This window comes from Acipenser ruthenus, chromosome 2 (assembly GCF_902713425.1).
Source record: "Acipenser ruthenus chromosome 2, fAciRut3.2 maternal haplotype, whole genome shotgun sequence".
NCBI classification, from domain to species: Eukaryota; Metazoa; Chordata; class Actinopteri; order Acipenseriformes; family Acipenseridae; genus Acipenser; species Acipenser ruthenus.
The window spans coordinates 96,056,108-96,074,077 of NC_081190.1; the positions used below are offsets into that span (position 1 = coordinate 96,056,108).

At 38.5% G+C, this 17,970-nt stretch overlaps 1 protein-coding gene across 2 annotated transcripts in view; it reads left to right on the top strand.

Annotated features, from left to right (window-relative positions):
- LOC117409371 (RING finger protein 24) overlaps positions 1–17,970 on the top strand; it is a 56,947-nt gene that overhangs the window by 9,301 nt on the left and 29,676 nt on the right. The window contains exons 2-3 of one of the 2 annotated variants that reach the window (XM_034015321.3): positions 11,279–11,329; positions 13,584–13,733. In XM_034015321.3, coding sequence (XP_033871212.1) covers positions 13,591–13,733 — 143 coding nt within the window. In that variant the 5' untranslated portion in view covers positions 11,279–11,329; positions 13,584–13,590. The remainder of the gene's footprint in view (positions 1–11,278; positions 11,330–13,583; positions 13,734–17,970) is intronic. The other variant, XM_034015319.3, reaches the window with a different exon arrangement.

Consider the following 17,970-nt stretch of genomic DNA (forward strand, 5'->3'; position numbering starts at 1 on the left):
ACACAGGAACAAAGTAAATATTTGAACCAAAATACTATAAACCCTTTTTACAAACAGAACAAACCAAAAGCCTATCTTCACTTGAAGATACTAACTTCACTGTATTGAAGTCCCTAACTCACACAGGACAGCTAAGCTGTTTCCCTGTCTCAAATCTATTTTATCAATTATTTTAATCCCTCTGTACTTACATTCAACACTCCTGCCACTTCCTTCTTACACTAAGAACAAAAGGACAGTTTATATAGCACAGATAATTGCAAACACTCAGACAATTAACACCCCTATCTGCCCAATTAGACAGGTGTTTTTCCCTTTTCTGGCTGAATACCATCAGCCCTAAAGGCTTCCGGGAAATGTAGTTTCCCCAGCCACTTCGGCCATGACGCCTATCATGAACTACAAGTTTTTCACCTTAACAGGGGAACATAGATCTTGTCAGCCTCAGACTGACATACTTATTAGCCCTCACTGCCCCATAATATATATATAATGTAAAATAAATTGACCGTTTTATTTTATGTTAGACTACTGATAAGTAAAGTGGTAGAAACTTAATTTCCTCTTCTGTGAGTTGTTCAAATGTGTGTTATGTTATTAAACTGTACTTTCGAAATCACTTTTGTTTTCTACAAACAAGTAGTCTGCTCCCTGACTACTTTAGGAAATCCTTCTGGATCACATTATACGTTAATTCAAATCATGTGATGAATACTATCCATACATGGACTGTATCGGGGGTTTACCCAAATATAAACCAATCTGAAGTATTAGTATTTTTTTTTATTTTATTGTGTCACTGCCAAAAATGCGCTTATTTGCCTGACAATCACACAAGCAAATCCTATTGAATGCGTCACCTTGTGCTAAAGATATTAATTTAAAATAAATTACTCAGTAAACACCCCTCACCCTCCCCGACTGGAATTTGTAAATGAGAGAACTGCTAGCATTATTTTGTATCATTTCAGATGTACGCAATAATAACACAAACTGAGAAATAATGTCGGAATTTGTTAATCTTTTTATTCTTTATTCAGTAATTATTTTCTCCCATTTTAAAAATGGGCTTTTGATTGGCTGCTTTGGCACCACTAGTCTCCTCAAGTCTCCACTGAATGTTTAATTGTCTTGTATACACACACATACTTTTTAAATGGCTTTATAATAATACAACTGTTTTTTTTTTCTTTCTGCTTATGCAGTTTAGTCCTATGCATCCTAGTACACTGTGCTACACAAAATTGGAAGACTTCTAACAAAAGAGCAGAAATAGAATAAGCAACCTTTAAACTAGTGGGAAGATATGTGAAAACAATGCTGCAGCTTTACCTTTGTAAGTACCTTTTACACATGCAACACTTATTTACATCAATTTTGACTCTCACTGCAGGTTCAGTTTTCCCATACGGGATGTATATTTTATTGTTGGTTTTGTGAACTGCATATGTGGAACAGGGCCAAGGTTCATTTTTTTTTTTTTTTAAAGAGCTTAACCTGGTAGAATGAATATACACGCTAGACTAGTGAGCGAGTAAAAACAATGTATGGAAAATCATCTAGCAAGTATATTTCTTGCGAATAACCTGAAAACGTAGCGACACATGCAAATTAGGCTATGACGAAACGTCACAGGGAATTCCCTTTGACTCACTAGAATTTGCAGTGAATGTAAAACTATTTTTTCGCCCTTATGTTGCTACAATTTCTGTAGCCGTTTTACCGAGTAACTTATAACCTCGCTCGATATTGTATTTGCTTACGATTGTAAGTCGCCCTGGATAAGGGCGTCTGCTAAGAAATAAATAATAATAATAATAATAAATGGATGGAAAGTGCACTAATGTCTTTTCTTAAGATAAGGGGACCAAAACTGGACACACTATTCTAGGTGTGGTCGTACCAGTGCATTGTATAATTTGAATATAACTTCTCTTGATTTGAATTCAACTGTCTTGGCTATGTAACCTAACATTCTATTTGCCTTTTTTTAACTTCTCCGTACTGTCTAGTTGGCTTAAGAGATTCATCCACTCCTACCCCCAAGTCCTTTTCATACAGAGCCTCCTCTATTTTGTTACCGTTCACGTTGTACTTGTCTGTAATGTTTTTTGTTCCCTATGTGTAAGACTTTACATTTATTCACATTAAGTTTCATCAGCCATGTGTCAGCCCAAGCTTGAATCTTGTTTAAATCTCTTTGTATTATTGAAGTTGCTGATTTGGGAGTTGCAAATGTGCATAGTTTACTGAGTCATTTTATATAGATTAAGAATAGCAATGGTCCCAGTACTGATCCCTGTGCTACCCCACTTGCTACGTTACTCCAGTTTGATGCCTGGCCTCTTATTCTAACTCTCTGCTTTCTGTCTTGTAACCCGTTATGAATCCATGCAGCTACTCTGCCATTTATTCCTACTGATTTAATCTATAGGTATTGTCTTTCATGGGGTACTTTGTCAAATGCTTTTTGAAAATCTAAGTAGATGATGTCATACGCACTGCCCTTGTCCACTCTAGTAGTCACCTCCTGAAAGAAATCTAGTAAATTAGTTAAACAAGATCTACCCTTCCTAAAGCCATGTTGGCTGTCTCTTATAATGTTGTTACTATATACATATGCTTCCATGTTGCTCCTTATTATAGTTTCCTTGATTTTACATATGATTGATGTTAAACTGTAGTTGCCAGGGTAAAATTTGTCTCCCTTTTTAAATATAGGAACAACATTGACAATTTTCCAGTCCAGTGGGATGGCTCCATTATTTCTAGATTTATTGAATGTTTAACAAATAGGTTTAAAAATCTGTTCTCAAGTTTCCCTAAGGACTTCTGGACAGATTCCATCGGTCCCTGAGGATGTGTTTATTTGAAGTGCTGCTAGCTCCCTTAGTACTTCATTCTCTTCTATAACACACTCTGGTAATGATGTTTGTGTACATTCTGTTAACCTTGGTATATTGCATAAATCCTCCTTTGTAAATACTTGTACAAAGTATTGATTTAAGTAAATATGTGATTTGGTAGACTTCAGTCACTAAATCACCACTGCTTTCATGTAACCTACTGACTTCCTCTTTCAGTTTCTTTTTAGCATTAACATATTGAAAAAACCCTTTTGGATTAAGTTTACTATCTGCCGCTACTTGTCTCTCTAGTTCGCTTTTTGCTCTCCTGGTCGTCTCTACAGGCCTCTGTATTGTATTTGTGAGGCTGCTCTCTTTGAATTAATACATATATTTTATTTTATTTTTAATACCCAGCGTAATAGATCGATTTTACCCATCGTGGTTTCTTTATTATTATTATTATTTTTTTATAAATTTAGTCGTTGCCAATTATTTTTATTATTTTCTCCCAATTTGGAATGGCCAATTATTTTATTATCCTCAGCTCACCGCTACCACCCCTGCGCTGACTCGGGAGGGCAAAGGTGAACACACACTGTCCTCCGAAGCGTGTGCCATCAGCCGACCGCTTTTTTTTCACACTGCGGACTCACCATGCAGCCACCCAAGAGCTACAGTGTCAGAGTACAACGCAGCTCTCGGGCAGCTTGCAGGCAAGCCCGCAGGCGCCCGGCCAGACTACAGGGGTTGCTGGTGCGCGGTGAGCCGAGGAAACCCTGGCCGACCTAACCCTCCCTCCCCCCGGGTGGCGCTCGGCCAATTGAGCGCCGCCCCCTGGAAGCTCCTGTCCTCGGTCGGCAAAGGAATAGCCTGGACTCGAACTCGCGACGTCCAGAGTATAGGGCACATCCTGCACTCTACGCAAGTGCTTTTACTGGATGCGCCACTCGGGAGCCCAATTGTTTAATCCAGTTGTTTTCAACATCATTGACAGATACAGTAGAATAAATCAATAATTAACACTAGAACCTCCATGGCAGTCATTTTGAAGGTTTGAGGTTTTCAAATTGAAATTACTCTGCGTGTCTGAAAGTTAGGCAGCTGTCCGTTTATGACTTTCCTAAATATTAATACCCTGACGGCGTTTGAAAGGCAGGATAAGGAAGTTATAATCCTGCATCACAATTAAGCGTGAGTTCATAAAACATGTAGGCTGACAGTGGAAACTAAAGGAGTATCTTGTTAAAATGAATTTGGGTTAGACGAATTTCCTGATAGTACAAAATTTCTACAAGGTCCCAGTAAAATTTTGAAGTTGCTTATTGTAAATGACTTCTTACAATCAGAATTCACTTAACACAAATTATTGTAGTCCACATCTTGCTTTTTGAACCACTGGAGTCCATCTGTATTTTTATGAAAGCTTCACCCTTTTCCATCCGTTTGATTGCAGTTCATTTAAACTCAATAGAGTATGAATTTATATTCCCTCTGTTAATCATGTTCTTAATCTCAACAATTTAGCAGACTACTACTGTGAGCAAGTCAGTTTATATTAATAAGGTAGCTTTGTTTACTGTGCATGAATAGAATTCACTATTGGGTATTTCCCCAAAACTGAAAGTGAAACCACAAAGGTGATTTCCTGAAAATCTGTTTGGTTTCTATAAAAGCAAGCATGATTCATGTGGAGTCAGTCTCCTATAGGTCATCAGTATGGCTACACGTTGAGAAAGGTGTAACAGCAGAAGCTTTGCAGAGGATTATAAGTGATGACAGCGAGTCAGATGATTTTGACACTGATGAAGAGTTTGTGCCTACAATAGATGAGACATCTGAAGCTGAGGAGCACCAGTCAGGTACAGACTGAACCTGATGAAAAAGAGACCAGTGGTAACCGTAGTGATGAGGGTGATGGACAAGCACAGTAAGAAGGTCCACCTCCAAATGAAGCACCACTGCAGGGTAGAGGAGGAGGATGTGGAAGAGGCCGAGGGAAAGCTAGGGGACACGGTCGTGGAGTTGTAGCTGCAGGAGATGTGGAACAGCTTTGCAGAAATGACATTATTGGACACAATGGGAATGTATGTAAAAGTTTGCCTACAATGAAAACAATAGCATAAAATTGAGTGAAAATGTGTTACGTGATGAAAGTCATTCAAATGTGAATATGACATAATTCGCTCTCCTCCAGGTGTTACTAGAGATGGGCAAGTGACATCTATAATATTCATTGCCCCTGAAATACTGAATATCATTATAAGACAAACAAATAGAGAAGCTAGGCATTTTCAAAGAGTGGAATGATGCTGTGACAGAAATACAATGAGTTCTGGTGATAAATCTTCCTCCCGACCTGTGACGGCGCTAAAGAACGGGAGGAGAAGTATCTGGAAGGGCTGGCCTGACAGTTCATTTCCGGGACCGGGAAGTGGGTCAGCCTGGAAGGAAGCGAGACTCTGTTGTAAGACCGTATTGATTTGACAGGTAAACGAGGGGCACTATAATAGGGTTTGGCAATTTGCTGTATCAGAATAATGAAGAAATGCCGAAATTGATTTGAACATCTTTATGTAGTATACAGTAGTTCTTTCAAGACAACGTCACATTGATCAACATATAAACTGTATATTTAAAAGAAAACAACAGTAAAGGAATGAAAAAACTAAAAAGTACTTTTATATGCTGAATACAGTAATTACGTGCCCTACAGTAATTACGTCTTGAAAAACATACCCAACGTAGATTGCTTCATATTTTTCTTGCATTTCTCAATGCACGCTGTTTCAATCTTATTACCTCCTCACGCCTATTGCCATGGTTGCAGTTTGTGTGAAGATGGCAACGGTTGCATACGTCACACATGATTCGCACTACAATAGGTTATCTGTGAATCAGCCTTATCTTTGGATTAGCCAACCAAGGTCTTGTTTTCACTGAGAAAATAACTTGCACTGGAGAAAGTTCAGTGGCAGTTACTAGAATATCTAGTCAAAGAATATCTAGATGGATTTATCTTTTAAATTATTGACTATTTGACTGTAATACCTTCTACAGCATATGCACGTCTTAACCTTTTAACTCGCAGGAATTTCCTGTGTAACTCAGAAAAGCATGGAAACGCCTCCTTTTTCACCAACTGGAGTTGTACATTAACAAGTTGTGGGAGAATTCAGACCAATTTGAGCTCACTCGAGTCGACTCGAGTTGGCTGTCCATGGAAACAAGGTATTAGACTGGAGTGGTGACAGTCCTGATTTACTTCAGTGAGTAACACCTGATTTATTGAAACAAGGCACCACAAGTAAACTGCTTCACTTTTCTTCTCTCTGTTTGACATGCCTTCCCCTCTGGCAAGCAATGCGGATTGAAAATTCACTGCTATCGGTTTTGATAAGCTTGTTTCTTTAAATATTTATGTATAAAACCCCTTTTACACCGGCATGCTCTACCCGGGTCAGGACCCGGTGTCATGCGGGTCGGCTACGAGATTTCACACTGCTTTTGATAATGCATGGTTGACCTGGGTGATATCAATGCCCCGGAAGCAGCTTGTTACAGACTCTTCCATCCAAGCTTATCTGGATTGAACTGTCGACCCAAATGTTGACTAGAGCAAATGTTTCTTCATTCCTTCTGCAATCTGGCTCATGGTGTGGCTTAAGCCACAAAAATATGGCTAAACAGAATAAACAGAAACTTTCCTTGCGGAAGTGAAACCTTCACGCAGGCGTGGCTGTTTATGTCGTCGGCATCTGAACGGCTGTCATGATTTTTGTCTCGCTCAACCCGGATCACAGTACCCGGGATTGTGACCCGGATACCCAGAACCGAGGTCGGAACCTGAGTAAGAGTGGCAGTGTGAAAGGGGCTTAAGTTGTCCCACAGCTGTCTGGAAGGTTTTATTACTGCTGGATTGTATTACGGGCTAGCTTGACCTTTTATATGTGTGGAGGATCACTGGAAGTTGATTTGGTCCACATTTGTCCCTGGGAGTGTTGCTGTGCTGTGCTGTACACCACACCTCTCTTGGCCAGTCTTGCACAAAATAAAACTTCCCGGCACTCTGAAGCTTTAAAGAAGCCGAATGTACTGAACATGTAATCAGAGCTGTACTATTTAACCACCTGCTGGTTTGTTGTGCTGTGGAGTGGGGCATCTGTTGCTTGTTTTGCCCAACTCTGACTTACTAAATATCTTTGTACCCCTGAATAGTTACTGTAATTGTCAGATTGATCACCTCTTCAAATGGATTCAAATTATTTTATTGAGTATGCGGTGTCACAGGAGCTGTGGTACCCCATTTATTTTCCATTTTCTAAGATACTTCACTTTGTAAGCAAACCATATGAGTGAGGTAAAACCAGCAAGAAAATATGTTCCACAAAGAAATAAATGCCTACAATATGAAGCACATGCTTCTGTAAATGGACAATCTCTTGAATGACAGTTTAATTTGTTATGCAAATCCCTGACATGTATTTGAACTACAAAAGAAGCACACCCCTGTTGCAATTCAGTATCCATCATGGTGGGCAAGACAGTAGAAGACCCTTCTCCAACAACACATCATGCACCAACAGTAACATGATATGAGAAGCTTGTCCTAGCGGTTTGATATCAACCCATTTTAGAGTTATGGTGTGGAAAGTGCCCACCCCTTTTATATTTATTTATGTATATTTTGTTATTGTAATTATTATTATTAGTGTTGTTGTATTGTATTTTTATGCAGGCGGACGAAGCCATCCGTCTTAGTTATTATTTTGAGATGACGGCGAAAAGCTGTGCGTTTGTTTTGTTTATTTATTTAAAAACCTCGTGCAGACGGTGACCATCGCCCGTGTTAATTCATTGATTAATTGTTGCTAATCGGGAGATGGTCACCTGTATAAAACCTGCAGCTTTTCTGCGCTGGGGGAGAGAGTGTTCAGGGAGTAATGAACGGGAGTTAAGGAGAGGAGAAATAAAAAGGTAAAGAGAAAAACTAAAACAACTGCTATTGTGCTGGAACCGCCAGCACAATATTTGTTAGTAGAATTGTTTGTTTGTTTTGTTTGGCCAATGTGCCCTTTTGTTTCTGTCTTTTTGTTTTGTTTAAATATTTTGTTTTATTATTTAATAAACGCGCTGAGCGCTGGTTGCGCTTCAGTTTTGCCCAGCCCTTCTTTGTTTATACTTTGTTCCTTCCTGGTCCGTGATGTCACTGCAACCAATCTGCCACATATGGAAATGAAGTATAGATATCAAGCCTTGGCCCTACTGTACATAGCTGTAAAATGTTGTGCAAGCTTGGACTTGACTAGGTTTTACACTGTGTAGCATGTCGGTTAGACTTGAGCGAATAATCTGATAAAATTAAAAGGTTTTGTCTTTCTCAAAGTAAATACTGTATGGTGTCAATATGCAGAGGAAAATTACCAGCTGTTACAACTTGAAGGTCATTCTAGTTGCGTTACCACCCAGATCTGCAGAATCACACATTACTAATGGCAATGTTTTATTGGTAGAAGCGACTAATATGGTGTGTTTCATATAAAACAGTGAGCCTACATGTAATGGGAAAATCCTCTGATGCATCTTGTGCAGTAGACCTTACACAGCAGTGTTACTGTTGTGCTGCTCTCTAACTGGGCTTTTTTTATACTTTAGAGTGCTACAACTGCTAATTCAATTTTGATAAACTTGCCATCAACATTCTTTAACAATGTCTATTGAGTGTATTGAGTGTTAGATTCTGATGTCTGTCTGTCGAACAGTGTGTTTCACTTAGTCCCTGCTGTTGCAGCATTGGTAATGTGAGATTCCTGTTCCTTGGCACATGCCGATCCTGTATCCACTATCCACCAAGGTCTTGAGGGAAAATCTCCAGCCATACCCTGTTATCGCTGACCAGATAAACTTCCCATTCTCACTGACTTGCATTCCCCCCACCCCCCAAATACAGTACATAAACATCAAAGCCATGTGTGCTTCATATGTGAACACTGCAGTTTACATGTTGAAGTGCTCCTACGTCATTAATGAAAAGACTTCCAAACATGTATGTAATGGAATTTAAATAGACCACATGGCCTAGAATTTTCTTTCAGTAAATTACACTCTACAAAAGAGCTGAACTTCCACGTGACTGATTGCTTTCTGGCTAGCGCAGCGTCTATTTTAGTCAAGGCTGTGCTCTGTAAATGAAAAGCCAGTAAAGCACAGTGTGTGCGTGGTCTTCTCTGGAAGGCACAGTGAAGTGAATGAACTGTTTTCTTTAGACGCCAGAAGTGCTGTTGTGTTCATTATATTAAATGGCTATTTTATTACCACTTGCCAATTTTAAATAGCCTTTCGGAGAGCAAGGCAGTTACAGTAGCTTTATTAAGAGCAGGACAGAAGGGTTTTAATATCAAAGAGTACTGTACTAAAACATCAGTACTGTAAATGCATTAGTTATATATTTTTCTGTCTTTTGAACTTACTCTCTGAAGGGCTGTGCTATGGAGAGTTGTTTTTGATAAAGAATGTGCATGGCAGTAACATGACTCAAACACTGCACACTATTACCTACAATCCCATTTATTATTGGGACTGTATTTTTAGCTTTTTTTTTTTTCTTTTTTTTAGTGCACTGTCTGCACCACCTGCCAGTGCGCACCTTGAAGTATTCCACAAATCTACGACTGTACTGATTTCATAGTTACATTGAAGACATCAAAGGTTTTGTGGCTCTGACTGGATTAGAGTCGAAGCAAAGCTTAGGGCATACAGTATTTAACTTAAACATTGTTTGTCACATGTTTTTTTTTTTGCCCCATCATTTCTTACTTACAAGAACTTGTGTTTTCATCTTCATCTTTTATTTACAAAGCCTATTCTAAGATTATCATGTTTGGCATTGTCATTTGTATATTTTTTGGAAGGTGTACGGTAACTTTCTTTGACAATGCCTACAGAGAGGTCAGGCCCTCCTTAGCTTGTAGAATTCTGCATGTTGCTTACTGTATCTAATAACACCGCCTGTGAGTAGACAGATATATTTTAAACACCAGATCCAGAGGTTTATATTAAATGAGTCTGAAAAGATCCTGCCAAAGGATCTATGAAAGTAGAAAAAGCAGTGCGATTTCCATTTGCCATATATGAAAAGCTGTAGAGACTGACAAAGTGCACACTTCTGCATATAAAATCCAATCTGCCCACTGGCAGTGAGAGCTAATTATTGTAGCATGTTTACTATTATGTTCCAGTCTGATGCAGACACTACTCGCTCATATACTCTAGCACTGATGACCATTATACTGTATAATAAAATATTACTCAACCCTGTTATTTAGGCACCTCTGCCACAGATATTGCTGGTTTTTTTTCTGTTTTCAGTAGATGGTTACCCTGAAATCATTGAGGAATGCCACATTGACCTACAGTACAGTTCAGATGTTGCCCGTTTTCTGTTTACTCCTGTTTATAGATGGTAGTACTTTGTTGACCCTTTTACAATTACTGACATTGTCTTTGCACAGTACCTGAGGTGTGGTTTTGTTATGCTGGTCAGGGTCAGATTGAAAGTACCAGTAGTTCTGCTGTCACCATGGCAGCAGCTTGCTGGTCTGTCAAATGCAAATGGTAGTGTTCACTAGTCCTGTGCAGCGAGTGTACATTCTTGCATCCTCACGCACCAGCAACCAGCAACAAGCATTGTCCATGGGGCAGGCTGCCTGCTTTCCGGAAGGGGTCACATTGTCCTTATGTAGAGACATTGTATTGTGTGGCCATGGTAACGAGTGTGTTACTATCAATCTATATATATATATATATATATATATATATATATATATATATATATATATATATATATATATATATATATATATATATGTGTATATATATATATATTTGCAATTCCCCTTTTGCAGGAGGCTGCATCTCAGTTTGATTTAAGAGCAGCTGTTCCGGGTCCTGGGCAAATTTGTTTTGCGTCAGCCGGGCCGATTCCACTCTGCGCAAGGCAGTGGTGTCTGGATACCTATTCAGCTCATTAGGCTCTGAATATACTGTAAACTACAGGGCGGTGATGTTTACTTCATCTACTTTTACTTCGAGAATAGAAATATTAAAAGAAACGTAATAAATTAGATTACAACATTTCGACTAGAAGTCTTTCTCAGTGTTTTTCTCATTATTTTTGTCAACGTCATTTAAATTTATTATGTTTCTTTATTTATCGGTGTTGACCATGTAGGGAATAAATTTATTTTAACACAAAAACTATGTTTTCCTAAACTTGAAGTCTCAAAAAGGGGGGAGCGACTTTTATGCCGGTGCGACCTATACCATGATTTTTACGGTACTTCTAGACACAGCTCTTGATGGTACACAGGTGTTTGTTTTATTTTTTTTTGTTGTGCCATACTGCTTAATCAATACATAGTATCATTTTTTAGGGACTGCAGGAAGGCCCACAGAAGAGAACTGGATCTGTACCATAGTTTCAGGTACAATAGAAGTCCTATCAGAATTGTCCTTTTGATCTGAATTGAATGTGTATGTCTCAACATTTCCCATAGACAGACTCCACTCCACTATCTGAATGCTTTTTATGCACATCTTCCAGAGCAATTGTGACCAAGGGGATTCTTCTGAATTTAATATCAGGTGCTCCAGCAGGAAATAGTGAGGATACCTGTGGTACACAAAGGCCTTATCTTATACAAACTGCCTGCAGTAAAGTTCAAAGACTTATTTTTCTTTTTACCACAAGTTTTTTATGTATTTAGAGACTTATTGGCATACTTTGGGTCAGCCGTTCCTGTGTAGAAATGGAGATGGCTCGAGAGAAGTGCAATGTGGCATTTTGCAAGCAGCTGGCTCCCAGCCACGGCAAACTACACTAGTGGGTGGGATCTTTTAAACAGACACAGTGCCCTTGTCAACCCGAGCCAACAGCCGTCGTTATTCAAGTGAGAGAATAAGCCACTCATAAAGTTTTGTTTTGTTTGGATTCGACTGAGGTACATGGGGAATTTCTGCTTGGTAATTTCATAACAATCCACTTATTTTCGCATCGGTATGCAGGCTATGCTTTGTCTGCCCAGAATTATGCCCAGTTGAACTATCACCTTTAACAAAGTTAAGGAATTGGGTGACAGTTATTCATCCCATAAAGTACATCTTAGAGTAATATTGTGCACACATTAAAGAACTGTTAAAAAGAAGCCTTTTGTATCTTGCTCTTAATTGTACTGTAATTCTTTATATGTATTTTTTTGTATACAACTGTAAGTCACCCTGGGTAAGGGCGTCTGCTAAGAAATTATTATTATTATTATTATTATTATTATTATTATTAATAATAATAATAATAATAATAATAATAATAATAATAATAATAATAATAATAATAATAATCTTTGTATCTGTGTTTTTACTGATGACATGTTTTTGATATTTCATATTTGGAACATCGGGTACAGTACTTTAGTACAATCCTTGACGCAGTGTAGTGGTGTTCAGCCTGCTTCAAAGAAAAACAGTAGGTGGTAAGATGTCCACAGAGTAACAACCCTTGGGGTCAGCATTAAAGCCTGCAGTATATAAATCAAACTGCATTTTGAAAGCCAGTTATTCCTGTATTAGAACCTCCGCATTTTAAAACCGGGGAGTGTAGTGAACCAGGAGGCCTGACCTGATTTGGAGATTAAATAGCAGAAGACAGGGTGTGTGGAAATAAGTTGGATAAGCCAGAGGAAAATCTGCAAGGAAGCATACAGCAGGGTGTCACATACTGGGATCAATTAGATGATCCCCCTTCAACACCATATACTTCTGAAGTAAATTAAATCAGCACCCGGAGATTATTCACAGCTCTGATGGCTATTTGCCCTTAGATAATGTGATCGGACAGCAGGCACTGTTTGGAACAACCCCACGTGTGCAGGACTCCGCTTTTGCTGGTTTAAGTGGGAAACTCAAACCTACTGTACTGTAAATGCAGTGCACAATAACACGGTTTTGCAGAGGATGCACAGCAGTGCAGCTTGTAGAGTGGCAATACAGTCAATGCAATCTCAGCAGTACAGTAGTTCTTCATTAGGTGATTCAAAGAGCATGCGGTGCAGTAGGCTAACCATTAACCACAGTTCTCAAATTTTGTGTAATGTTTATATTAAACTGTTGCAATCAGGCTTTACCGTCGAACAGAAAATGAATTATATTTACACTGTCTTGCTATTTTTGTTTATTGGTTTATCAGTTTTAGTATTAGAATCTGAGAATGGCACTCATTTACCGAAGTGCTTTCGATAATATTTTTAAATATATAAAAAAAAATGATCCAAATCTGAAACCATTAACAACTAATTTAACTACTGTAACCCATAACTTACAAGGTCCTGATTTAATGTCTGAAATGTGTCGTTTTCATTTGCCAACTTATTACATGTGTGTTTCTTTCTGAAAAAAAGAAATTTGGCCCATTCCACATTACGTGTGTCAGTTTGGAGCAAACCCTCCTGCATTGTAATGTAGGCTGAAGACTTGGTCTAACACATATTTTGAAAGTTATATAGCCAAAAGCTTCCTAAAGGAACATTTCTTGATTTACATGTTTAAAAACTCTTAAGGAGTGATTTCCAGACTCCTTAATGCTGCTGTGACACACATAATGTGGAATGGACCTAATTTGGATTAAATAGCTTTGAAAATCTAGCCAAATGTTTGCATAATCTACCTCAAACTTCCTTTCCACAGACTATCCATGAGCTCTGATTTCAAGCACTACAGTTTCAGGATGCCTAACATTGGGTTCCAGAACCTGCCCCTCAACATCTACATTGTTGTCTTTGGAACTGCTATATTCGTCTTCATTCTCAGCCTACTCTTCTGCTGTTACCTGATCAGGTAAGAGAATAATAAGTGACCTGAGCGCATCGTTAAAGACCTTATCACTTGGAAATATGAGGTTTTATACATTTTAAGGCCATTTGTTGTCATGGTTTTATTGACATTTTGACTTTTAGTTTTGCTTTCTAAGGTATTATCTGCTAACAGAACACCCCCACACCCTCTCCCTCTAGCTTTTGATAACATTTCTTGACAAATGCTTGAGGCATTTATGATATGTTTCTGCCGATATCATTGAGTTTGAAGCAGAAACTGCTGCGACGAGATTAAAACTGCCCCTCCTTTTAACAAACTGTTTTATTACCTGTGGTTGATGATGCAACAGGTTAGGAAGGTGACAAAATCCCTTATACATTTAATCAGAAGGCTGTACATACAGTACTAGCAGCTGGCATCAGATATGTTTATTGGAAGGGGTTACTGCTCTTCTTGCATCAGCAATTCTAGCAACCAGGAACTACATATATAATAAACATATTCTTACATTGTAAGCAGCTCTATGTGCAGCTCTACGTTTATAAAAAGCAGCTTACTTAAATGTAACTCAAATTAGGTTTTATACACGTTGCCTTGGATAAAGGCGTCTGCCAAATAAATACATAATAATAATAATAATAATAATAATAATAATAATAATAATAACTGTGTGTGACGGGGTACACCCTGCCCCTGTGTGTAGGTATTATTTTGTGTTTTTGTTGTATTATTATTTAAAACATACTCTAGTTTGTATTAACACAATGTTTTGTTATTGTTATTTTGCAGCATGGATGGGGTTAAAATTCCCCATCCATGCTAAACCCGTGCAGAATGTGACCGTTTCCAGGTCACATGTATATACACCCGCAGCTTTGGCTGTGTTCAGAGGCGGAACGAGAGACATGAGTCATGACACAAGATAGTCAATATTAGAAAGCAATTGCTACTGTTGTTTCTGTTTTGTTCTTTTATTTATTTTACAATAAACCAGTGTATTTCACTCACCACACTGTCCTGCATTTCCTTGCCTGGCGTGGCGTCACCACACGAGCCAGTCTGTTCATATTACTGAATTACAAATGGTACATTGAAATTTTGTTCTGTTTGATATTTTATTTTAAAACACTGAAACTCAAAATCAATTATTGTAAGGTGACATTGGTTTTATGTTGGGAAATATTTTTAAGAAAAATAAAAAAATGAAATATCTTGCTTGCATAAGTATTCAACCCCTGTCCTGTGGAAGCTCCCAGTTTACACCGTTTACAATTACCTTACCATTGGCCTCCACCTGTGAACCATTAAAGTTGCTGTCACATTTTCTGGATAAAAACCCCACTGTTGAAGGATCATTGGTCAGGCTGTGAATCTGAAGGAAAATGAAGACCAAAGAGCATTCTATAGAAGTTAGAGATAAAGTAATACAAATGCATAGATTAGGGAAAGGGTACAAAATAATATCCAAGTGTTTGGATATCCCATTGAGTACAGTTGGATCAATAATCAGGAAGTGAAAGCTGCATCACACCACCCAGGCACTGCCAAGAAAAGGCCGTCCCTCAAAACTCAGCGCTCAAACAAGAAGGAGACTTGTGAGAGAAGCCACAGAGAGGCCAACAATCACTTTGAAGGAGCTACAGAGTTCAGTGGCTGGGAGTGGAGTAATGGTGCACCAGTCAACCATATCAAGAGCTCTGCATAACACTGGCCTGTATGGGAGGGTGGCAAGAAAGAAGCCGTTACTCAAAAAGTACCATCTGAAAGCACATCTGGAGTTTGCCAGAAAGCATGAGAGTGACCCAGCTGCGGTGTGGGAAAAGGTTTTGTGGTCAGATGAGACCAAGATGGAGCTTTTTGGCCAAAACTCAAATCGCTATGTGTGGCGCAAACCTAATACTGCCCATGCCTCAAGACACACCATCTCTACAGTGAAGTATGGTGGTGGCAGCATCATGCTGTGGGGATGCTTCTCATCAGCAGGGACTGGGCATCTTGTTAAAATTGAAGGAAGAATGGATGGAGCAAAATACAGGGAAATACTGCAGGAGAACCTGCTTCAGTCCGCTAAAAAACTGAAGCTTGGGAGGAAATTCACCTTTCAGCAGGACAATGATCCCAAGCACAAGGCCAAAGCAACATTGGAGTGGCTCAAGAACAAAAAGGTGAATGTCCTACAGTGGCCCAGTCAAAGTCCTGATCTCAGTCCCATTGAGAATCTGTGGCACTATGAAAATTGTGGTCCACAAGCGTCGTCCAACCAACCTGAACAACCTGGAGTAAATCTGCCAAGAAGAATGGGCCAAAATCACTCCGACACTGTGTGCAAAGCTGTTACATACTTACCCCAAAAGACTTAAAGCTGTTATTGCAGCGAAAGTTGGCTCTACCCTAAATATTAATGTGTTGGGGTTGAATACTTATGCAAGCAAGATATTTCAGTTTTTTATTTTTCTTAAAAATATTTCCCAACATAAAACCAATGTCACCTTACAATAATTGATTTTGAGTTTCAGTGTTTTAAAAAAAAATATCAAACAGAACGAAATTTCAGTGTACCATCTGTAATTCAGTAATATGAGAGAATTGGTCAGGGGTCTGAATACTTTTGCAAGGCACTGTAACTAGTGCAGGTTTATTTAATGCATTCAGAGAGAGGCAAGGTGTTTAAATACAGCGCTCTCTCCTGATTTCAATAATTGTTGAATTTTAAAAGGAAGCACTGTATTCATGATGATGGAATGTAAAGACTCCCCCCCCCAAAAAAAATAAATAAATAAATAAATAACCTTTCTCGGATGTGGTGAGCAGTGACCACTGGAATGGGGTACCAGTTAATTCTCCTCTGACAACAAATGGCCTTTATATTATAATATATTGCTATTTAAAACCATTTTAGTTTAGAATGAGGCGTTTCAACTTTTACTATACAGGTATTTGTGAAGTGAGTGAAAAAAAAAAATGTAAATGTATAATTTTACTTTGCATACTAAATATGGTTTTAAACTAAGGGTACACCAGCCCAGTATTGACTTGATAATCTGAATAAGCCATCACTAGGACAGATACAATATGCGCACATATTTACTAAGTGGCTACTGCTCCTGTACAAAGTTTGTGCTAACTGTTTGTAAAAGATCTACTGTGACTATTACAAAACTAGCAAGAATCAACTTGGGTACCTAAGTTAGCGCCATGATTTTGAAACATTGGCAAGTTTTGTGGTACAGCAAACCCTTACAATTGCTGTATTAGTTTGGATGCTGTAACTTTGCAGCCTACTGCAAAATACGTATTATAATTATGCAGTAGTCCTGCACTGTGCATTAAAAAAATTTCAAATGCAGTACAAAAAAAATTAAAAATTAAGGGGAGTCGTGGTCTGTCTGACTTTTCAGTTTTAACCCCGCCCTCCACCTCCAACTTGGTCGCCCTAGGAAACATAACATATAACATATAACAATAATGGTGAGGCTGTGAGGTTATGCACAAGCCTCTCACTGGTGGAGGCCAGGGCTAGAATGAAGATTAACTCATAAAATGCAATTACTTTCATGGTCTCAATATAGCCCTAAGTGGACTATTGTGTATTCTGCACCATTAAGAAATGAATGAATGGGTAAACTGATTTGTTCCATCTAAGGGCAGGATTGAAACGGGGACGGGGATACATATTTAGTTACTGATAACAGCAAAAATGCAATCAGTCCATAATCATTTTTTACAGCTCTGAGGTATACTGATAAATGTCATTGAAACCCACCATCTTTTTTACATTATTACCACAGAGTTTGTGAGCTTTTTAAATTGTTTTATAAGATAAACTTATCTTTTCTAATAATGTGTGTTTAACCACATATGTTGCAATTACAGTAGATTTCCCTAAACAACAGAATGTTTGTACTGACCTCTCCATAGGTCTTATGTGACACATGCCTGCACTGAACGGCTGTGGTATTCAGTTGACAACCAAGTCAATGCATTCAATAGAAAATAATAACTGGCAAGTCCCGTGGTCCAGCTGACCGTAACACTGATTTTATTACAGAATAGGTTTGATGCATCTTCTTTACATGGTCACACACAGCATTCCTTGTAAAGGAACATGCTTTATTACATTGATACTTTAGTGTAATGGGAGCTGTTTTAATTGTTTTTTTAACACTGTGGGATAAGTCCATGAATAAAAACTCCTGAGAAATCCCTTGCACCAAGTGGGCACTGGAAACACAACATGTACGCTGTAAATAATGATAGC